Here is a 24,216-nt window from a genome sequence, read left to right as displayed (position 1 = left end):
TGGCTGGCATAAATACACCACATATAACCCCCAGGGCTATATGGATGTATTTTAACCCCTGCCAAAACTCACCAAATGCGGGAGAAAAGGCCGCCGAGAAGGGGGCGGAGCCTATCTCCTCAGCACACGGGCGCCATTTTCCATCACAGCTCCGCTGGAAGGACGTCTCCCTGACTCTCCCCTGCAGTCCTGCACTACAGAAAAGGGTAAAAAAGAGAGGGGGGCACTAATTTGGCGCAGTTTTAATACTAACAGCAGCTATAAAGGGAAAAGCACATTTTTATAGTGGTATTCCTGTCTATATATAGCGCTCTGGTGTGTGCTGGCATACTCTCCCTCTGTCTCCCCAAAGGGCTAGTGGGGTCCTGTCCTCTATCAGAGCATTCCCTGTGTGTGTGCGGTGTGTCGGTACGATTGTGTCGACATGTTTGAGGAGGAAAATGAGATGGAGGCGGAGCAATTGCCTATTATAGAGTTGTCACCCCCTGGGGAGTCGACACCTGAGTGGATGAGCTTATGGAAGGAATTGCGTGACAGTGTCGGCTCTTTACGACAGACAGTTGACGACATGAGACAGCCGGCTACTCAGCTTGTGCCTGTCCAGGGGTCTCAAACGCCATCAGGGGCTTTAAAACGCCCGTTACCTCAAATGGCAGACAGACACGGATACTGACTCCAGTGTCGATGATGAGGAGACAAACGTGACTTCCACTAGGGCCACACGTTACATGATTGAAGCAATAAAAAATGTATTGCATATCTCTGATAATACAAGTACCACTAAAAAAAAGTATTATGTTTGGTGAGAAAAAACTGCCTGTAGTTTTTCCTGTATCCGAGGAATTAAATGAAGTGTGTGATGAGGCGTGGGTTTCCCCCGATAAAAAAACTGATAATTCCTAAAAGGTTATTGGCATCGTACCCTTTCCCGCCAGAGGATAGGGCACGTTGGGAAACACCCCCTAGGGTGGATAAAGCGCTCACACGCTTGTCTAAACAGGTAGCACTACCTTCTCCTGATACGGCCGCCCTAAAGGAACCTGCCGATAGAAAGCTGGAGAATATCCTAAAATGTATATACACTCACACGGGTGTTATACTGCGACCAGCAATCGCCTCAGCCTGGATGTGCAGTGCGGGCCTGGCGTGGTCGGATCCCCTGACTGAAAATATTGATACCCTAGATAGGGACAGTATATTACTGACTATAGAGCATTTGAAGGATGCATTTCTATATATGCGTGATGCACAGAGGGATATTTGCCGACTGGCATCAAGAGTTAGCGCGCTGTCCATTTCTGCAAGAAGAGGTTTATGGACGCGGCAGTGGTCAGGTGATGCGGATTCTAAAAGGCACATGGAAGTATTGCCTTTTCTCCTTCATCCACTAGAGGCCACTGGAGTGTAGTTACAATGGGGAGATAGTTGGTAGTATTGGGAGCTGGCACTTTAAAAATTCTCACACTGTGGTTAGCTCCTCCCCTACTATCTCCCCTCCAAGCCAGTCTTAGTTTAGTGCCCGAGGGAGCTGGTTCACTTGGGTTTAGCTGAAGAAATTTTTATTTTTTCTTTATTATTTTATTTTTCTAACTTACACTCACAGACTGGCAGCTCTGCCACTGCCAGTCTGCACCGCGGGAGCTGCCGGCGGGGTCCCATCGCAGCTGCGTGCGGCTAGGGATGGGCCCCGGCCGAGGGAGACACTGAGCTCTCCTGAGTTGGCGGACACCGCTGCGTGCGGCGCGTGTCGCGGCCACTCCATCCAGCAGAAGATTCCGGCAGCATGGCAGCGGTGAGTATAAAAAATGGTCGGACACCGCTGCGTGCGGCTTGTGTCGGGACCACTCCATCACAGAAGATTCCGGCCGGACACCGCTGCGTGTCGGATCCACTCCATCAGAAGGACAGCGGTGAGTACAATCTCCCCCCCCCCCCCCCCCCCTCCAGACTGATGGGTGATTTTACAGAGTGAGACTCTTAGATGTGATGGTCTTTACTGTGTTTCTAATCCACCCAGGATTTAGCCTGGTGGTGAGAGCCTCTGACTTACAACCAGTTGTCCTGGGTTCAAGTCCCACTCTATCTTAAAGAACAGTGTTTGAAATCTATATGGCTGCGGTAGCTCAGGGAATAGATGACCAGACTGCAGCAGAAAGAGCCACACTTGGCGCCATTATGTGGGGGGCGGAGCTTCAGCCCGCTCTGTAAGCGGGCTCAGTGCTCTTCAATCCCCGGCTGCAGCAGACAGGCAGCCGGGTGATACATTTACACGGCCGCACAGACAAGCTTACAGGCAGCCGGGTCATAAACTGATTAAAGTTATAAGTGGCGCCGGAGCAGAGGGGCGGAGCTAACTCCCGCTCCGTCCGGCGGGCTCAGACTCTCAGCACCGATCCCCGGCCGCAGCATATATTACAATATGCAGACGGCAGCAACAAACAGTGGGTTACATTTACTCCGACCGCAGCAAGGCGGCCGGGGGATAACATTTGCGCGCCGAGGCAGGGGGGGCGGAGCTAACTCCCGCTCTGTACGGCGGGCTCTCTCCGCTCCCCGCGCCGCTGCAGCACGCCGCTCCAGTGTGTGCTCACACTGAAGGCTCATTCCTCTCCTGGCTGTGCAGGGAGGATTTCTTTGCAAAGAGGGGTGAGTAAAGGCTTATAACCCGCTTTACTCAGCGGGCTCCCAGGTCTCACTGTCGCTAGGCAACAGACCCTGGCTCTGGAGTTTGTAACTTTTCGATACTTCATGCTGCTGAAATATAGCTACATTCCTCCTGCAGTAGAGTCCTCTACCCAGCATTTCCCTACTTGCAAATCAGGAAATCTGCTCTATTACAGGAGCTGGGACTCAGCTCATTAATAATTTAATAATCTACTGTGCAGTATTTATTTACCTACAAATACACAGTATTTATCTACCCTATTGGGTTCACATAGATAGTATTTATCTACCCGGTGGGTTTCACGGTGGTGTGTGTGTGTATATATACATATATAATTATGTTTGTATGTGTGTAAGTATGTGTGTGTGTGTGTGTGTGTATATATATATATATATATATATATATATATATATATATATATATATATATATATATATATATATATAATATATATATTTATATATATATTATTATTATTATTATTATTATTATTATTATTATTATTATTATTTATTTTTTTTTTTTTAAGTGTGTGTGGGTATGTATATAGATATATCCATACAATACCATATATAGGGGATAAAAAACACTTCCGCAATGTTTTCTAATAACAGAATACCCCACCTTACCACATAACATATTCCCCCATCTTTTCTCACAGGCTGGTCACCATTTTGAAAAGCCAGCGGAACCTCCGAGAAACATCTGGTGCACCTTAATTAGCGGTACACTAAATACAGGGCGGGGTGTTGCCTTCCCTTTATTATTCCTTGGTGTCACTAGTTACTAATGCTATTTGTAATTGGGGAATGTGTGTAAAGCATCAGACAAATAGCGCTGTGGCTCAATACGCTAGTAGGGGTATCTGAACAGGGGTTTGAATCCAAACAAAACTTTAAGGAGAGCTCCTAAAGCCTAGGGCTAAGACTCATGTCCCACTGCGCAGCGCTACTGGTTCAGGTCTCCGCTGCTCCAGAAAGTTTATTTGAATCGGGTCGGTCACACATTATAGTGCAGACCTTGCATAGGGCTGTGTTTATTTAACCCACCTTTTCTCCTTTCGTTTGTCTCACCTGGGATAGTCGAAGAATTCCCTCTTAGGTGTGAAGTATGCGGTGGAGCCATCTGCTTAGCCCTCCGCACACCTGCAGGACACTCCTGTTTGAACAGCTCAGATTATACAGGTAATGTCACTGTTAACCAGATTGTACGTCATTTCACCTTTCCAAAAGGGAACCTTGCTAACATTCCATGCATTACTGATGTCTGTTTTCTGTGGATCTGAACCAGTGTCTCAGAATATCCAGGTACATTATACAGCAGTTCATCTGATACTGCAGGTAAAGGAGGAGGACACGTCAAGTCCATCAGGGTTCCACGCCAATGACGAAATGACAGCGACTGGTCCAGTTTCGGATGAGCTGGGCAGGCTCCGGTAGGCGGCCGACAGACACCCGAATACACAGTATCAGGTATCAAACAATGTTTGTTTTCCTATCCTTTCCCCGCAGATGGCAGGAGATGGTATCAGAACCTCTCTAGGTTATACCCCTCGATGTATCGTCAGTCCAACAAGCCGCCGTTTTCCTGAGGCAACCTTGCTCAGGGATCCATCGACATATGCGGCAGCGCGGTTATACCGTGTCCGGAGCAGGTAGGTTGGGGAACAATTGTCCTCTAGGTTACAGGATGCTTCGCATCAGGATCAATTGATACTTTGGTACAGGTCAGAATCACGATTCTGCTTTATGTTCTTTGGAGGTCTCCAGGTCTGCAGACTCGGACCCTACATCTTCGCTTGGGCTGTCTTAACCCGACGACCTCTGGGGCTGCGACAGTGACAGGGGAACAGGAAATCCTACGGGGCAGATGGTTCTGGGGAAGGAACTTTCTGCAGGATTTCTTGAACCATTGGAGGTAGGTCCATTTTGCTTTCTCCTACTACTGCCCCAGTTCCAAGACAGACCTTTACTGGTCTTTCCTTTAGTTTTTTCCGTGCCCTTTCAGGCTTTCGACTCCACACGGGTGATATCTTCGTCGCCAGGGGTTCTCGGGGTAAAAAGGCTGAAGCAGAGGTTCAACATCCTCGGTCCAGTCTGATTTAATGTCATCCTATACACCCATTACACAGACTTTCCTACCACCTGGAGGGTCCCAGGGTAGGCGCAGGTCGATGGGAGAAGGCTTGGGCGGTTACAACCGTCTCAGGAGTCCCTCGGCATGGGTCGGCCGATTTACGATGACAAAGTCATACTGCAGGCTGCGCTCCATAGGTTTCTAACCGCAAAGGGTGTTGAGCCCTGTTTTTCACATATCATTTGAATTAGGACAGTTCTCAGGCCTTCGTTTTCTTTTCACGTTACAAAGCCAAGTGGCTCGGACAGGCCTATTCTGGCCTTACAATCCTTTTAGTCTGTGATTGCTAGTTGGAACAAGAAAGGGAGTTTTACGTGTCCCTTGTCTTCAGAAGGGAGGAGTTCCCTAGTTCGGTTAGGCCTACTGGGCCCCGACTTCAGAGCCTACGGCCACACCACCCTGAACACGCCCGATCTCGTCTGATCTTGGAAGCTAAGCAGGGTCAGGCCTGGTTAGTACTTGGATGGGAGACCGCCTGGGAATACCAGGTGCTGTAGGCTAAAAGTCTGTTACCTCTTCTCGATTTTGCCACTTTTGGAAAACTTTATAGGACATAATAAGGAAAAAAGGGGTTTTTCCCCCTTCTTCCAGTTACCATTCATCTTTGGTTTCTCTGGGAGGTTTTTGCTCCGCTGCGCTTCAAACCACACTGACCGGAATTTTAGGTCTCTGCCTTTTTCGCTTTTCTTCCAAATGAGATTAGCCTAGCGGCCGTATGTTCGGCCTCTTTTTCAGGGAGTACTCTACTGGCAACTACCCTGGCTATGCTTCGGCCTCAGCGGTTGTTTCTTCCAGAGGGGATGTCCATTTTTCATATAAATCTGGCACTAGTGTTTTTCAATCCTCTCTGAATGTTGTCAGGGCTCGCCAACTCTCTCTACAGAGGTCTCAGGCTATTCGATGAAGTGTTTTTCTTCTTTGCTCTGTACGATGCTCCCGTACTAAATAGCCGGGGTCCCAGCATAGGCTGGACAGTGGGATACATCTGATCATCAGACAGTCTTCTTGGCGGTTACTAGGGAGCCTCCGTTTTCCATTTCAGCGCGCTTTACGCGCATTGTAAGACCTTCATGGGCAGCCGCCCGCGGGGTCTCCATGAATATTTTGTCGGGCGGATACTTGGTCAAACCGACATTCGTTTTGTCAAATTCTACAAGTTTGACACTTTTACGGCCTCTGCATCACTGTTTGGCCGAGCAGTCTTTACAGGACTCTCAGCGCTTTCCCACCCGTTTTTGGGAGCTCTGGGACGTCCCCATTGTAACTACACTCCAGTGGCCCCTAGTGGATGAAGGAGAAATCAGGATTTTGGTACTTACCGATAAATCCCTTTCTCCGATTCCACAGGGGCCACTGGACGCCCGCCCAGCGCTGTTTCTCCTGATTTTTGTTTGATTAACGGTTTGCAGATCACCATATGACTGCTTGTTGGGTTCAGGCTAGCCTGGTTTTTGTCAGGTTCCGTTCTAGGTTTAGTTTGTGTTCGCCTGGTTTACAGGGCGTCGCTAACCTCCTCTGCCTTACGGTTTGGTTACTACAGCTCTCCTCGGGCACAGTTTAACGTAGACTGGCTTGGAGGGGAGATAGTAGGGGAGGAGCTAACCACAGTGTGAGAATTTTTAAAGTGCCAGCTCCCAATACTACCAACTATCTCCCCATTGTAACTACACTCCAGTGGCCCCTGTGGAATCGGAGAAAGGTATTTATCGGTAAGTACCAAAATCCTGATATAAGGGGGAGGAGTTATTTGGGGTAGGTCTATCAGACCTGGTAGCCACGGCAACTGCTGGAAAATCCACATTTTTACCCCAGGTAGCTTCTCAACCTAAGAAGACGCCGTATTATCAGGCGCAGTCCTTTCGGCCCCATAAGGGCAAGCGGGCAAAAGGCGCCTCATTTCTGCCCCGTGGCAGAGGGAGAGGAAAAAGGCTGCAACAAACAGCCAGTTCCCAGGAACAAAAGCCCTCTCCCGCCTCCGCAAAGTCCTCAGCATGACGCTGGGGCTTTACAAGCGGACTCAGGCACGGTGGGGGCCCGTCTCAAGAAGTTCAGTGCGCAGTGGGCCCACTCGCAAGTGGACCCCTGGATCCTTCAGGTGGTATCTCAGGGGTACAAAATGGAATTCGAGACGTCTCCCCCTCGCCGTTTTCTAAAGTCTGCTTTACCGACGTCTCCCTCAGACAGGGAGGCAGTATTGGAAGCCATTCACAAGCTATATTCCCAGCAGGTGATAATCAAGGTACCCCTCCTACAACAGGGAAAGGGGTACTATTCCACACTATTTGTGGTACCGAAGCCGGACGGCTCGGTGAGACCAATTTTAAACCTAAAATCCTTGAACACTTACATACAAAGGTTCAAATTCAAGATGGAGTCACTCAGAGCAGTGATTGCAAACCTGGAAGAAGGGGACTATATGGTGTCTCTGGACATCAAAGATGCTTACCTACATGTCCCAATTTACCCTTCTCACCAAGGGTACCTCAGGTTTGTGGTACAGAACTGTCACTATCAGTTTCAGACGATGCCGTTTGGATTGTCCACGGCACCCCGGGTCTTTACCAAGGTAATGGCCGAAATGATGATACTCCTTCGAAGGAAGGGAGTTTTAGTTATCCCTTACTTGGACGATCTCCTGATAAGGGCAAGATCCAGGGAACAGTTGGAAGTCGGAGTAGCACTATCTCAGATAGTGCTGCGCCAGCACGGTTGGATTCTCAATATTCCAAAATCGCAGCTGATCCCGACGACACGACTTCTATTCCTAGGGATGATCCTGGACACAGTCCAGAAAAAGGTGTTTCTCCCGGAGGAGAAAGCCAGGGAGTTATCCGAACTAGTCAGAAATCTCCTAAAACCAGGCCAAGTCTCAGTGCATCAATGCACAAGGGTCCTGGGAAAGATGGTGGCTTCTTACGAAGCAATCCCATTCGGCAGATTCCACGCAAGAACCTTCCAGTGGGATCTGCTAGACAAATGGTCCGGGTCGCATCTTCAGATGCATCAGCGGATAATCTTGTCACCAAGGACAAGGGTGTCTCTCCTGTGGTGGTTGCAGAGTGCTCATCTTCTAGAGGGCCGCAGATTCGGCATTCAGGACTGGGTCCTGGTGACCACGGATGCCAGCCTGAGAGGCTGGGGAGCAGTCACACAGGGAAGAAATTTCCAGGGCTTGTGGTCAAGCCTGGAGACATCACTTCACATAAATATCCTGGAGCTAAGGGCCATCTACAATGCTCTAAGCCTAGCAAGACCTCTGCTTCAAGGTCAGCCGGTGCTGATCCAGTCAGACAACATCACGGCAGTCGCCCACGTAAACAGACAGGGCGGCACAAGAAGCAGGAGGGCAATGGCAGAAGTTGCAAGGATTCTTCGCTGGGCGGAAAATCATGTGATAGCACTGTCAGCAGTGTTCATTCCGGGAGTGGACAACTGGGAAGCAGACTTCCTCAGCAGACACGACCTCCACCCGGGAGAGTGGGGACTTCACCCAGAAGTCTTCCACATGATTGTGAACCGTTGGGAAAAACCAAAGGTGGACATGATGGCGTCCCGCCTCAACAAAAAACTAGACCGATATTGCGCCAGGTCACGGGACCCTCAGGCAATAGCTGTGGACGCTCTGGTAACACCGTGGGTGTACCAGTCAGTGTATGTGTTCCCTCCTCTGCCTCTCATACCCAAGGTACTGAGAATCATAAGAAGGAGAGGAGTAAGGACTATACTCGTGGCTCCGGATTGGCCAAGAAGGACTTGGTACCCGGAACTTCAAGAGATGCTCACAGAGGACCCGTGGCCTCTACCTCTAAGAAGGGACCTGCTCCAGCAGGGACCCTGTCTGTTCCAAGACTTACCGCGGCTGCGTTTGACGGCATGGCGGTTGAACGCCGGATCCTGAAGGAAAAAGGCATTCCGGATGAAGTCATCCCTACCCTGATCAAAGCCAGGAAGGATGTAACCGTACAGCATTATCACCGTATTTGGCGTAAATATGTTGCGTGGTGCGAGGCCAGGAAGGCCCCTACAGAGGAATTTCAACTGGGTCGTTTCCTGCATTTCCTGCAAACAGGACTGTCTATGGGCCTAAAATTAGGGTCCATTAAGGTTCAAATTTCGGCCCTGTCGATTTTCTTCCAGAAAGAACTGGCTTCAGTTCCTGAAGTTCAGACGTTTGTCAAGGGGGTACTGCATATACAGCCTTCTTTTGTGCCTCCAGTGGCACCTTGGGATCTCAATGTAGTTTTGGGGTTCCTAAAATCACATTGGTTTGAACCACTCACCACTGTGGACTTAAAATATCTCACATGGAAAGTGGTAATGCTGTTGGCCCTGGCTTCAGCCAGGCGTGTCTCAGAATTGGCGGCTTTATCCTATAAAAGCCCTTACCTAATTTTTCATACAGACAGGGCAGAATTGAGGATTCGTCCTCAATTTCTCCCTAAGGTGGTTTCGGCGTTTCACTTGAACCAGCCTATTGTGGTACCTGCGGCTACTAGGGACTTGGAGGACTCCAAGTTGCTGGACGTAGTCAGGGCCCTGAAAATATATGTTTCCAGGACGGCTGGAGTCAGAAAATCTGACTCGCTGTTTATCCTGTATGCACCCAACAAGCTGGGTGCTCCTGCTTCTAAGCAGACTATTGCTCGTTGGATTTGTAGTACAATTCAGCTTGCACATTCTGTGGCAGGCCTGCCACAGCCAAAATCTGTAAAAGCCCATTCCACAAGGAAGGTGGGCTCATCTTGGGCGGCTGCCCGAGGGGTCTCGGCTTTACAACTTTGCCGAGCAGCTTCTTGGTCAGGGGCAAACACGTTTGCTAAATTCTACAAATTTGATACCCTGGCTGAGGAGGACCTGGAGTTCTCTCATTCGGTGCTGCAGAGTCATCCGCACTCTCCCGCCCGTTTGGGAACTTTGGTATAATCCCCATGGTCCTTACGGAGTTCCCAGCATCCACTAGGACGTCAGGGAAAATAAGAATTTACTTACCGATAATTCTATTTCTCGTAGTCCGTAGTGGATGCTGGGCGCCCATCCCAAGTGCGGATTGTCTGCAATACTTGTACATAGTTATTGTTACAAAAATCGGGTTATTATTGTTGTGAGCCATCTTTTCAGAGGCTCCTCTGTTATCATGCTGTTAACTGGGTTCAGATCACAGGTTGTACGGTGTGATTGGTGTGGCTGGTATGAGTCTTACCCGGGATTCAAAATCCTTCCTTATTGTGTACGCTCGTCCGGGCACAGTATCCTAACTGAGGCTTGGAGGAGGGTCATAGGGGGAGGAGCCAGTGCACACCAGGTAGTCCTAAAGCTTTACTTTTGTGCCCAGTCTCCTGCGGAGCCGCTATTCCCCATGGTCCTTACGGAGTTCTCAGCATCCACTACGGACTACGAGAAATAGAATTATCGGTAAGTAAATTCTTATTATTTTTTAATAACTTTGTGTATTAAACAAAGTTTGTGTACATTGAGCCATCAGAAAACAAAGGTTTCACTATGTATCTCGGTCCTACTAAAAAAAAATTGTATTTCGGAATATTCCGTATTTCGGAATATTTGGATATGGGATACTCAACTTGTATTTCTAATATCCTTGAGTGGACTACAAACATTAATAGTGTTGACCATTATCCTGACCTATGTACCGAAGGTAGAATCTTTCCACTTAAAACAAGAGATCACCTTAGTTTTGTTCTCCAACCTAAGAGCAAAAGGGAAGCGAAGCTACGTACGCTGGACCTTGTAAGAGCCACCTCAATTTATCTGTCAAGACTCACTCTGAGGTCCCGAAAGGCTTGGGCATCGGTGAAGGATCTTTGCAGAGTCACAACAGGGTCCTCTGTTCCCACACTTAGAAGTTGTTATGCTCTATATAGTTTGGCCTTACTGAGACATGAAGAGAACAGTAGTAGCTGCCCTATATAGGGGAAGTGTGAAGTTTGATCTTTTCCCTGTCTCTATCCTAAGGTTCCTAACCTATAGTTTGGCTGTCATGGATTAAGTTAAAGAAATGGAATTACCGGTAATAAAAATCCACTTTTCTGTATGGTTTAAGGCCATGTTCCATGCATGAAAACCAGTTTAATGAAATAAAGGGGTTTCCACCTTTTTGTTTCACTGTGGAGGATTGTGTTCCATACACCCCTTCAATAGATCCTTGGGATCTCTACCTGGTTCTGGCATCACCCTCCTTTCGGATGGTGGCATTGATGGTCCTCACTGAGGTCTTGGCGGTACGGGCACTCCTCCTGTTGGTCTTTCTTCTCTTCCATGCTGATGTGGCTGTGCTTAGAGGTTCACTTCTTTTCAGCAAAAAGCGGTTTCTGTGCGTCATTTGAACCAGGAAATGATGATCCTGATCTTAGACAGGGATGTGTTTCTGGACAACAAGGGCACTACATTTTTATTTATTTTTCTTGTTAATTTAGTGACCAGGATCCCTAAATCACACCTATACCCATATTTATAGTGGACTATTAGGAAAGGATTTAGCCAAAGTACAAAAATGATCAGGGGGGGGTTAATCTTTTTTTATGGCCTGTTTTTTATACTGTTGTCTTGTTCTTGTTTTAGGTAAAACAAGTTGAGCTCAGCCCTCACACAGATTATCAGCTAAAGGCCACCATTCAGATGGAAAACCTCCAAGAAGCCATTTGTGCAGTCAACAATCTACATAGATACAAGATTGGAAGCAAAAGGATCCAAGTGTCCCTGGCCACGGGGGCAGCAAATAAATCCCTCTCTCTATTAAGGTAAGTTTCATAATTAATGGACTAGCCCTGCACAATATTTCACACCTTAGTAATAACATGCCGAGTGATACTTTGTCATAGTCCATGCTTTAAAACTAACAAAATCTATATTTCGATTTCTTTCCCAAACAGCTTTGGCACCATTTCTATCCTTCAAGATGCTCCAGCTTGCTGTTTACCTTTGTTTAAACTTACAGAAATCTATGAGAAAAAGTAGGTGTCCTAAAACTGCAGTTTTTAAATCCGGTTTTCTTTCCCCAAATGTCCTCCATTGTGTTAGAGGCACTAATGCATGCATTAAACCAAGAGTTGGTACAGTAGTGTTTCACTTCTGGCTCTGCTCTTAGGATTCCTGGGTTATTCCACACCAAATCAACACAGGTTTCAGACTGACCGTTTCAGATTGTGATGAAATTTGGTTTTATAAATGCTGCCGTGATCCCCAAATTTTAGGCAGATATGTTCAATGGTCTTGAAGTTATATGCCTTTTTTGTAAATTTATTTTTATAAGGCTGCATTTTTATTTTTTTCACGATAAAGTAGCTATTAACATTTTATTTTTTTAAATTGCACTTACAAGCTCACCTTATTGAGATATAGAGTTGGGCAAAGTCTAATTTTAAACCTCTCTTTATGGGCTTTCATATGATATAACACAACCGTATGTTTTCATAACAGTTTAAAAATGCAAACTTTTTTTTTTATTTTTTTTAGAGTTTCTCAATAAGTCACTTAAAAAAAAAAAAAAAAAACTCAAACATTGTTCATACTGTTAATGAATCCCCAAAGTTTTTTATTTTGGGATCACATGCTAAAGAGCTTTCATTTTTAAGGGATTCATGAAAATTGTATTTAAAAATCAACAAACAATATTTTATCCAGTTCACTACATTAGAGTAATGCTTGTTCCTCTTCAGGTATGTTTGGGGACGAGATTCTACAGACAGCGCCTGCTCCCACTTCTGTGCAGGCGCTCAAAATCGGGTGGAAAGATATACATGTGGAAACACTCTTCAATTGTGTTGAATGGGCCCACCTGTTACATTTTCCTGGACCACTACAAGTGGTCCAGGGACAGGATAGGTTTGGGTGGGCTTTAAATAGTGAAGTAAGCCCACTGGTCACTAAGTTAAGTCCACCCATACCTAACCTGTCCCTGGACCATTTGTGTTAAATTACAGAGGAGTATCAGACTGGGAGAATGTGTTCTGGGAGCAGGAAGGAATAGCAACTTGGAGAATGGTTGCTGGGTGGAGGGACATGGCAGACTGGGAGCAATACTGTACTCACAAGAAGCCTCAGTCCACCGGCTATCATTGAACCAGTGCTCAAGCTGCTGTACAATTCTCCCATTTGTGGTGTATTACAAGGGAAAATAACAACTGCGCATGACTTGAGTTTTTTTTTTTTTAATTTTTTTTTTTTAAACATTTTAAATATTGGCTTTTTTGAGAAAATAAAGTGTTTTTGAGAAAAAAATTTATTGTCAGTTTTGCTGTGTTATGTCATATTGAAGCCCATAAAAATGTTTAAAATGATACCTTCTCCAGCTCTCTAGCTAAATTTAAGTGAGCTGGAAGTGCAATTTTAAAAAACGTTAATAGAACTTCAAAACCGTTGAACATATCAGTCTAAGAATTGGGGGTTTTCATTACACCCATGGCAGCATTTAGTATACCAAATTTGTTTACAATTTAAAACGGTCAGTCTGAAACCTTTGTTCATTTGGTGTGGAATAACCCTCTTCCATTGATGTGCCAATTGTGATCTAACCAATTGTATCAGATATAGGGTATAGATCAGAGGTTCTCAAACTCTGTCCTCGGGGGCCCACACAGTGCATGTTTTGCAGGTCTCCTCACAGAATCGCAAGTGAAATAATTAGCTCCACCTGTGGACCTTTTAAAATGTGTCAGTGAGTAATTAATACACCTGTGCACCTGCTGGGTTACCTGCAAAACATGCACTGTGTGGGCCCCCGAGGACCGAGTTTGAGAACCTCTGGTATAGATATTTCAGAATGAGTAATGGTCCACTAAACACTTTCTCCATGTTTTTAGGTTTGGACACAAGCTGATTGTGTCAGATCTGTACAGGTTAACAGACGCTCTTACTATCCGTGACCAGGCGAATGGTAGGTTAGTGTGTCTGTTGCCAAGCTTTCAGACAAGGCAGAGTCCACTGGGATCTTCCCAGTCACATGATGGCTCCTCAACAACTTGTAGTCCTGTGGTGTTTGAAGAGTTGGAGTATCATGAACCTGTCTGTAGACAACATTGCACCAATAAGAAATTCAGGTATGGTGCACTTGACTCTGTTACCTCAATCACATGTTCAAGTTTATAGTGTCACCTTTATTAACATCTATTTCTCTAACGTCCTAAGTGGATGCTGGGGACTCCGTCAGGACCATGGGGTTTAGCGGCTCCGCAGGAGACAGGGCACAAAAATAAAAGCTTTAGGATCAGGTGGTGTGCACTGGCTCCTCCCCCTATGACCCTCCTCCAAGCCTCAGTTAGATTTTTGTGCCCGGCCGAGAAGGGTGCAATCTAGGTGGCTCTCCTGAGCTGCTTAGAATAAAAGTTTAAGTTAGGTTTTTTTCTTTCAGTGAGACCTGCTGGCAACAGGCTCACTGCTACGAGGGACTTAGGGGAGAGAAGTAAACTCACCTGCGTGCAGGATGGATTTGCTTCTTAGGCTACTGGACACCATTAGCTCCAGAGGGAGTCGGAACACAGGTCTCACCCTGGGGTTCGTCCCGGAGCCGTGCCGCCGACCCCCCTTGCAGATGCCGAAGTTGAAGAGGTCCAGAAACAGGCGGCAGAAGACTTTCAGTCTTCATAAGGTAGCGCACAGCACTGCAGCTGTGCGCCATTGTTGTCAGCACACTTCACCAACAGTCACCAACTGTCACTGAGGGTGCAGGGCGCTGGGGGGGGCGCCCTGGGCAGCAATGTATAATACCTTTTTATGGCTAAAATACATCACATATAGCCCTTGAGGCTATATGGATGTATTTAACCCCTGCCAGATCTCACAAACTCCGGGAGAAGAGCCCGCCGAAAAGGGGGCGGGGCCTATTCTCCTCAGCACACGGCGCCATTTTCCTGCTCAGCTCTGCTGTGAGGAAGGCTCCCAGGCTCTCCCCTGCACTGCACTACAGAAACAGGGTTAAAACAGAGAGGGGGGGCACTTATTTGGCGATATGATTACATATATGAAAATGCTATAAGGGAAAGGGGTTGTCCCTGTATAATTATAGCGTTTTTGGTGTGTGCTGGCAAACTCTCCCTCTGTCTCCCCAAAGGGCTAGTGGGGTCCTGTCCTCTATCAGAGCATTCCCTGTGTGTGTGCTGTGTGTCGGTACGTGTGTGTCGACATGTAGGAGGACGATGTTGGTGAGGAGGCGGAGCAAATTGCCTGTATTGGTGATGTCACTCTCTAGGGAGTCGACACCGGAATGGATGGCTTATTTAGGAATTACGTGATAATGTCAACACGATGCAAGGTCGGTTGACGACATGAGACGGCCGGCAAACAAATTAGTACCTGTCCAGGCGTCTCAGACACCGTCAGGGGCTTGTAAAAACGCCCATTTACCTCAGTTGGTCGACACAGACACGGACACTGACTTCAGTGTCGACGGTGAAGAAACAAACGTATTTTCCTTTAGGGCCACACGTTACATGTTAAGGGCAATGAAGGAGGTGTTATATATTTCTGATACTACAAGTACCACAAATAAGGGTATTATGTAGGGTGGGAATAATCTACTTGTAGTTTTTCCTGAATCAGATAAATTAAAGTGTGTGATGATACGTGGGTTTCCTCCGATAGAAAATTATTGGAGGTATACCCTTTCCCGCCAGAAGTGAGGGCGAGTTGGGAAACACACCTTAGGGTGGATAAGGCGCTCACACGCTTATAAAAACAAGTGCCGTTACCGTCTCCAGATACGGCCGCCCTCAAGGAGCCAGCTGATAGGAAGCTGAAAAATATCCTAAAAAGTATATACACACATACTGGTGTTATACTACGACCAGCAATCGCCTCAGCCTGGATGTGCAGCGCTGGGGGGGCTTGGTCGGATTTCCTGACTGAAAATATTGATACCCTTGACAGGAACAATATTTTATTGACTATAGAGCATTTTAAGGATGCATTTCTATATATGCGAGATGCGCAGAGGGATATTTGCATTCTGGCATCAAGAGTAGATGTGATGTCCATATCTGCCAGACGATGTTTATAGACACGACAGTGGTCAGGTGATGCAGATTCCAGACGGCACATGGAAGTATTGCCGTATAAAGGGGCGGTCCATCGGACCTGGTGGCCATGGCAACAGCTGGAAAATCCACTTTTGTTACCCCAAGTCACATCTCAGCAGAAAAGGACAGTCTTTTCAGTCTCAGTCCTTTCGTACCCATAAAGGCAGGCGGGCAAAAGGCCAGTCATATCTGCCCAGGGTTAGAGGAAAGGGAAGAAGACTGCAGCAGGCAGCCCATTCCCAGGAACAGAAGTCCTCCACAGCTTCTGCCAAGTCCGCAGCATGACGCTGGGGCCATACAAGCGGACTCAGGTGCGGTGGGGGGTCATCTCAAGAGTTTCAGCACGCAGTGGGCTCACTCGCAAGTGGACTCCTGGATCCTACACGTAGTATCCCAGGTGTACATTGGAAATTCGAGACGTCTTCCCCTCACAAGTTCCTGAAGTCTGCTTTACCAACGTCTCCCTCCGACAGGGAGGCAGTATTGGGAAAAAATTCACAGGCTGTATTCCCAGCAGGTGATAATCAAAGTACCCCTCCTACAACAAGGGAAGGGGTATTATTCCACACTATATTGTGGTACTGAAGCCAAACGGCTCGGTGAGATCTAAAAGATTTGAACAATTACATACAAGGGTTCAAATCAAGATGGAGTCACTCAGAGCAGTGATAGCGAACCAGGACGATATGGTGTCACTGGATATCAGGGACGCTTACCTACATGTCCAAATTTTGCCCTTCTCACCAAGGGTATCTCAGGTTCGTGGTACAGAACTGTCACTATCAGTTCAGACGCTGCCGTTTGGATTGTCCACGGCACCCCGGGTCTTTACCATGGTAATGGCCGAAATGATGATTCTTCCTAAAAGAAATATGGACGCTTTCCTGATAAGGGCAAGGTCCAGAGAACAGTTGGCGGTCGGAGTAGCACTATCTCAAGTAGTTCTACGACAGCACGAGTGGATTCTAAATATTCCAAAATCGCAGCTTTTTCCGACGACACGTCTAATGTTCCTAGGAATGATTCTGGACACAGTCCAGAAAAGGATGTTTTCTCCTGGAGAAGAAGGCCAGGGAGTTATCCGAGCTAGTCAGGAACCTCCTAAAACCAGGAAAAGTATCAGTGCATCATTGCACAAGGGTCCTGTGAAAAATGGTGGTTTCTTACAAAGCGATCCCATTCGGTAGATTTCACGCAAGAACCTTTCAGTGGAATCTGCTGGGAAAATGGTCCGGATCGCATCTTCAGATGCATCAGCGGATAACCCTGTCTCCAAGGACAAGGGTGTTTTCTTCTGCGGTGGCTGCAGAGTGCTCATCTATGAAAGGGCCGCAGATTCGACATTCAGGACTGGGTCCTGGTGACCACGGATGCCAGCCTGAGTGGCTGGGGAGCAGTCACACAAGGAAAAAAATTTCCAGGGAGTGTGATCAAGTCTGGAGACTTCTCTCCACATAAATATACTGGAGCTAAGGGCAATTTACAAGGCTCTAAGCTTAGCAAGACCTCTGCTTCAAGGTCAGCCGGTATTGATCCAGTGGGACAACATCACGGCAGTCGCCCACGTAAACAGACAGGGCGGCACATGAAGCAGGAGGGAAATGGCAGAAACTGCAAGGATTCTTCGCTGGGCGAAAAATCATGTGATAACACTCTCAGCAGTGTTAATTCCGGGAGTGGAAAACTGGGAAGCAGACTTCCTCAGCAGGCATAACCTCCACCCGGGAGAGTGGGGACTTCAGCGGGAAGTCTTCCACATGATTGTAAACCATTGGGAAAAACCAAAGGTGGACATGATGGCGTCCCGCCTGAACAAAAAACTAGACAGATATTGCGCCAGGTCAAGGGACCCTCAGGCAATAGCGGTGGACGCTCTGGTAACACTGTGGGTGTACCAGTCAGGGTATGTGTTCCCTCCTATGCATCTCATACCAAAAGTACTGAGAATCATAAGAAGGAGATGAGTAAGAACGATACTCGTGATTCCGGATGGGTCAAGAAGGACTTGGTACCCGGAACTTCAAGAGATGCTCACGGAAGAACCGTGGCCTCTACCTTTAAGAGAGGACCTGCTCCAGCAGGGGCCTTGTCTGTTCCAAGACTTACCGCGGCTGCGTTTGACGGCATGGCAGTTGAACGCCGGATCCTGAAAGGGCATTCCAGATGAAGTCATCCCTACCCTGGTCGAAGCCAGGAAGGATGTAACCGCAAAACATTTTCACCGCATTTGGCGAAAATATGTTGCGTGGTGTGAGGCCAAGAAGGTCCCTACAGAGGAATTCCAACTGGGTCGTTTCCTACATTTCCTGAAAACAGGACTGTCTATGGGCCTAAAATTAGGGTCCATTAAGGTTCAAATTTCGACCCTGTCGAATTTCTTCCAGAAAGAACTGGCTTCAGTGCCTGAAGTTCAGACGTTTGTAAAAGGGGTACTGCATATACAGCCTCCTTTTGTGCCCCCAGTGGCACCTTGGGATCTCAATGTTGTTTTGAGTTTCCTAAAGTCACATTGGTTTGATCCACTCACCACTGTGGAATTAAAATATTTCACATGGAAGGTGAAGATTCTATTAGCCCTGGCTTCAGCCAGGCGTGTGTCAGAATGGGCGGCTTTATCATATAAAAGCCCTTACTTAATTTTTCATTCTGACAGGGCAGAATTGAGGACTCGTCCTCAATTTCTCCTTAAGGTGTTTTCTGTTTTTCACGTGAACCAACCTATTGTGGTACCTGCGGCTACTAGGGACTTGGAGGACTCCAAGTTACTTGACGTTGTCAGGGCCCTGAAAATATATGTTTCCAGGACGACTGGAGTCAGAAAATCTGACTCGCTGTTTAGCCTGTATGCACCCAACAAGATGGGTGTTCCTGCTTCTAAGCAGACGATTGCTCGCTGGATTTGTAGTACAATTCAGCTTGCACATTCTGTGGCAGGCTTGCCACAGCCAAAATCAGTAAAAGCCCATTCCACAAGGAAGTGGGCTCATCTTGGGCGGCTGCCCGAGGGGTCTCGGCTTTACAACTTTGCCGAGCTGCTACTTGGTCAGGGGCACACCCTGACTGAGGAGGACCTGGAGTTCTCTCATTCGGTGCTGCAGAGTCATCCGCACTCTCCCGCCCGTTTGGGAGCTTTGGTATAATCCCCATGGTCCTGACGGAGTCCCCAGCATCCACTTAGGACGTTAGAGAAAATAAGAATTTACTTACCGATAATTCTATTTCTCGTAGTCCGTAGTGGATGCTGGGCGCCCATCCCAAGTGCGGATTGTCTGCAATACTTGTACATAGTTATTGTTACAAAAATCGGGTTATTCTTGTTGTGAGCCATCTTTTCAGAGGCTCCTTCGTTGTTATCATACTGTTAACTGGGTTCAGATCACAGGTTGTACGGTGTGATTGGTGTGGCTGGTATGAGTCTTACCCGGGATTCAATATCCTTCCTTATTATGCACGCTCGTCCGGGCACAGTATCCTAACTGAGGCTTGGAGGAGGGTCATAGGGGGAGGAGCCAGTGCACACCACCTGATCCTAAAGCTTTTATTATTGTGCCCTGTCTCCTGCGGAGCCGCTAAACCCCATGGTCCTGACGGAGTCCCCAGCATCCACTACGGACTACGAGAAATAGAATTATCGGTAAGTAAATTCTTATTTTTGCGCCAGCGTATTCTGTTGTGCTTTACTATTGTGTACACAGTGATAAAACAGTACTAGTTGTTAACAAAGGTAAGCTTGCAAGTTTATAATATATCGGTGAAAAAATAAGATTTTAAACTTACCGGTAAATCTTTTTCTCCTAGTCCGTAGAGGATGCTGGGGACTCCGTAAGGACCATGGGGAATAGACAGGCTCCGCAGGAGACATGGGCACTAAAAAGAACTTTAGATATGGGTGTGCACTGGCTCCTCCCTCTATGCCCCTCCTCCAGACCTTAGTTAGAGAAACTGTGCCCAGAGGAGACGGCAGTACGAGGAAAGGATTTTTGTTAATCTAAGGGCAAGATTCATACCAGCCCACACCATCCACACCGTATAACATGGATATACGAACCAGTCAACAGTATGAAACAAAACCGCATCAGCCCGAGACTGATCAAAACTGTAACATAACCCTTATGTAAGCAGAAACTATATACAAGTCTTGCAGAATTTAGTCCGCACTGGGACGGGCGCCCAGCATCCTCTACGGACTAGGAGAAAAAGATTTACCGGTAGGTTTAAAATCTTATTTTCTCTTACATCCTAGAGGATGCTGGGGACTCCGTAAGGACCATGGGGATTATACCACAGCTCCAAAACGGGCGGGAGAGTGCCGATGACACTGCAGCACCGATTGAGCAAACATGAGGTCCTCATCAGCCAGGGTATCAAACTTGTAGAAGTTTGCAAAGGTGCTGAACCCGACCAAGTCGCCGCTCGGCAAAGCTGTAATGCCGAGACACCTCGGGCAGCTGCCCAAGACGAGCCCACCTTCCTAGTGGAATGGGCCTTTACAGAATTTGGTAACGGCAATCCAGCCGTAGAATGAGCCTGCTGAATCGTGTTACAGATCCAGCGAGCAATAGTATGCTTAGAAGCAGGAGCGCCAACCTTGTTGGCTGCATACAGGACAAACAGTGCCTCTGTTTTCCTAACCCGAGCCGTTCTGGCCACATAAATTTTAAATGCCCTGACCACATCAAGGGACTCGGAATCCTCCAAGTCCTGCGTAGCCACAGGCACCACAATAGGTTGGTTCATATGAAAAGATGAAACCACCTTGGGCAAAAATTGAGGCCGAGTCCGCAACTCCGCTCTATCCACATGGAAAACCAGATAGGGGCTTTTGTGAGATAAAGCCGCCAATTCCGACACTCTCCTTGCCGATGCCAAGGCCATCAACATGACCACTTTCCAAGTGAGATACTTTAATTCCACCGTTTTAAGAGGCTGAAACCAGTGAGACTTAAGGAACTGCAACACCACGTTAAGGTCCCAGGGTGCCACTGGAGGTACAAAAGGAGGCTGGATATGCAGCACTCCCTTCACAAAAGTCTGGACTTCCGGAAGAGAAGCCAATTCCTTCTGAAAGAAAATGGTTAGGGCTGAAATCTGAACCTTAATGGAGCTTAATTTTAGGCCCAAATTCACTCCAGTCTGTAGGAAGTGAAGGAAACGGCCCAGATGGAATTCTTCCAGAGGAGCATTCCTGGACTCACACCAAGATACATACTTCCGCCATATACGGTGATAATGTTTTGCTGTCACGTCCTTCCTAGCCTTTATCAGAGTAGGAATGACCTCATCCGGAATGCCCTTTTCCGCTAGGATCAGGCGTTGAACCGCCATGCCGTCAAACGCAGCCGCGGTAAGTCTTGGAACAGACAGGACGCCTGTTGTAACAGGTGCTCTCTGAGAGGAAGAGGCCACGGATCTTCTGTGAGCATTTCCTGCAGGTCCGGATACCAGGCCCTTCGAGGCCAATCTGGAACAATGAGAATTGTCTGTACTCCTCTTCGTCTTATGATTCTCAGTATCTTGGAGATGAGAGGAAGAGGAGGAAACACATAGACCGACTGGAACACCCACGGTGTCACCAGGGCGTCCACTGCTACCGCCTGAGGGTCCCGTGACCTGGCGCAATACCTCTGTAGTTTTTTGTTGAGGCGTGACGCCAACATGTCTATCTGAGGCAGTCCCCACTGACTTGCAATTTCTGCGAAGACTTCCTGATGAAGTCCCCACTCTCCTGGATGTAGTGTCTGCTGAGGAAGTCTGCTTCCCAGTTGTCCACTCCCGGAATGAAGACTGCTGTCTGAGCGCTTACATGATTTTCCGCCCAGCGAAGAATCCTGGTGGCTTCTGCCATTGCCACTCTGCTCTTTGTTCTGCCTTGGCGGTTTACATGAGCCACTGCGGTGATGTTGTCTGACTGAATCAGAACCGGTAGGTCGCGAAGCAAAGTCTCCGCTTGACGAAGGCCGTTGTATATGGCCCTTAATTCCAGTACGTTGATGTGAAGACCAGCCTCCTGGCTTGACCAGAGACCTTGGAAGTTTCTTCCCTGTGTGACTGCTCCCCAACCTCGGAGGCTCGCGTCCGTGGTTATCAGAACCCAGTCCTGAATGCCGAACCTGCGACCCTCTAGAAGGTGAGCACTCTGCAGCCACCACAGGAGAAGATACCCTGGCCCTGGGGGACAGGCTGATCATCTGATGAATTTGTAGATGTGACCCGGACCACTTGTCCAGAAGGTTCCACTGAAAAGTCCTCGCATGGAACCTGCCGAACGGAATGGCCTCGTAAGACGCCACCATCTTTCCCAGGACTCGAATGCAGTGATGCACCGACACCCTTTTTGGCTTCAAGAGGTCCCTGACTGAGTTCTTGGGCCTTTTCCATTGGGAAATAAACCCTTTTCTGGTCTGTATCCAGAATCATGCCTAAGAAAGGTAAACGGGTCGTCGGAACCAACCGTGACTTCGGGATATTGAGAATCCAGCCGTGCTGCTGCAACACCCTCAGGGAAAGTGATACGCTGTTCAGCAACTGCTCTCTTGATCTCGCTTTTATTAGGATATCGTCCAAGTACGGGATAATTGTGACACCCTGTTTGCGCAGGAGCACCATCATTTCCGCCATTACCTTGGTGAAAATCCTCGGGGCCGTGGAAAGCCCAAACGGCAACGTCTGAAATTGATAATGACAATCCTGTACAGCAAATCTCAGGAACGCCTGATGATGCTGATATATGGGGGACATGAAGGTATGCATCCTTTATGTCCAGGGACACCATATAATCCCCCCCCCCCCTTCCAGGCTGGCTATGACCGCTCTGAGTGGTTCCATCTTGAACTTGAACCTTTTTAAGTATAGGTTTAAGGATTTTAAATTTAAAATGGGTTTGACCGAACCGTCCGGTTTCGGAACCACAAACAGGGTTGAGTAATACCCCATCCCCTGCTGAAGCAGGGGAACCTTGACCACCACTTGTTGAAGACACCAATTTTTGAATTGCATTTAAAACTATCTCCCTCTCTGGGGAAGTAGCCTGTAGGGCCGATTTGAAAAACCGGCGAGGAGGCACCTCTTCGAATTCCAGCTTGTAACCCTGGGAAACAATTTCTATTGCCCAGGTATCTACCTGTGAGTGAACCCAGACGTGGCTGAAAAGTCGGAGACGTGCCCCCACTGGGGCGGACTCCCTCAGCGGAGCCCCAGCGTCATGCGGTGGATTTTGTAGAGGCCGGAGAGGACTTCTGTTCCTGGGAACTAGCTGTAGTTGGCAGCTTTTTCCCCCTGCCCTTACCTCTGGCAAGAAAGGAAGATCCCCGTACTCTTGGGTTTATGCGAACGAAAGGACTGCATCTGATAATGTGGCGTTTTCTTAGGTTGTGAGGAAACATAAGGCAAAAAAGTTGATTTACTTGTAGTAGCTGTGGAAACCAGGTCCGTGAGACCTTCCCCAAACAATTCCTCACCCTTGTAAGGCAAAACCTCCATATGCCTCTTCGAGTCGGCATCACCCGTCCATTGTCTGGTCCATAGGGCTCGTCTAGCAGAAATCGCCATAGCATTGGCTCTGGACCCCAGTAGGCCAACGTCTCTCTGAGCATCTCTCATATATAGGACAGCATCTTTAATATGACCCAGGGTCAATAAAATGGTTTCCTTATCCAGCGTATCTATATCGGCAGATAAGGTATCTGTCCACGCTGCTACAGCGCTACAAACCCAAGCCGACGCTATCGCCGGTCTGAGTAATGTACCAGTATGTGTGTAAATTGACTTCAAGGTAGTCTCCTGCCTGCGATCAGCAGGATCCTTGAGGGTTGCGGTATCTTGAGATGGCAGCGCTATCTTTTTGGATAAGCGTGTCAACGCTTTGTCCACCCTTGGAGGATTCCCACCGTATCCTGTCCTTAGCCGGGAAAGGATACGCCATAAGAATCCTTTTGGGAATCTGCAGTTTTTTGTCTGAAGTTTCCCAAGCCCTTTCAAATAACTCGTTCAGCTCATGAGATGGGGGAAAGGTTACCTCAGGTTTATTTTCCTTATACATGCGCACCCTCGTGTCAGGGACAGAGGGGTATCTGTGATATGCAACACCTCTTTTATTGCAATAATCATATAATGAATACTTTTTAGCCAATTTTGGCTGCAACTTCGCATCATCATAGTCGACACTGGAGTCAGAATCCGTGTCGGTATCCGTGTCTACAACCTGGGATAGTGGGCGCTTTTAAAACCCAGAAGGCCCCTGCGACATAGTAAAAGGCAGGGCTAGACTCCCTGTACATTCCCTGGACTCTGCTTTGTCCAACCTCTTGTGTAATAAATTTGCATTTAAAACATTCCACATATCCACCCAGTCAGGTGTCGGCGTTGCCGACGGAGACACCACACTCATTT

General features: G+C 47.7%; 1 protein-coding gene and 1 non-coding gene across 7 annotated transcripts in view; both read left to right on the top strand.

Moving 5' to 3' along the window:
* The window catches only part of MARF1 (meiosis regulator and mRNA stability factor 1), a 153,547-nt gene that overhangs the window by 70,215 nt on the left and 59,116 nt on the right, over window positions 1-24,216 (top strand). For all 6 annotated transcript variants that reach the window (XM_063934366.1, XM_063934365.1, XM_063934362.1 and 3 more), the window contains 3 exons: window positions 11,378-11,556; window positions 11,689-11,769; window positions 13,618-13,854. In XM_063934366.1, coding sequence (XP_063790436.1) covers window positions 11,378-11,556; window positions 11,689-11,769; window positions 13,618-13,854 — 497 coding nt within the window. The remainder of the gene's footprint in view (window positions 1-11,377; window positions 11,557-11,688; window positions 11,770-13,617; window positions 13,855-24,216) is intronic.
* LOC134945940 (5S ribosomal RNA) lies at window positions 5,183-5,301 on the top strand. The gene has a single exon (XR_010182158.1). It is a non-coding gene; the product is annotated as a 5S ribosomal RNA (ribosomal RNA).

The sequence above is a fragment of the Pseudophryne corroboree genome, chromosome 7 (genome assembly GCF_028390025.1).
Source record: "Pseudophryne corroboree isolate aPseCor3 chromosome 7, aPseCor3.hap2, whole genome shotgun sequence".
In the NCBI taxonomy this organism is placed as follows: domain Eukaryota; kingdom Metazoa; phylum Chordata; class Amphibia; order Anura; family Myobatrachidae; genus Pseudophryne; species Pseudophryne corroboree.
The sequence above is the reverse complement of the archived record's forward strand: the minus strand, read 5'-3'. Positions and strand labels throughout refer to the sequence as shown.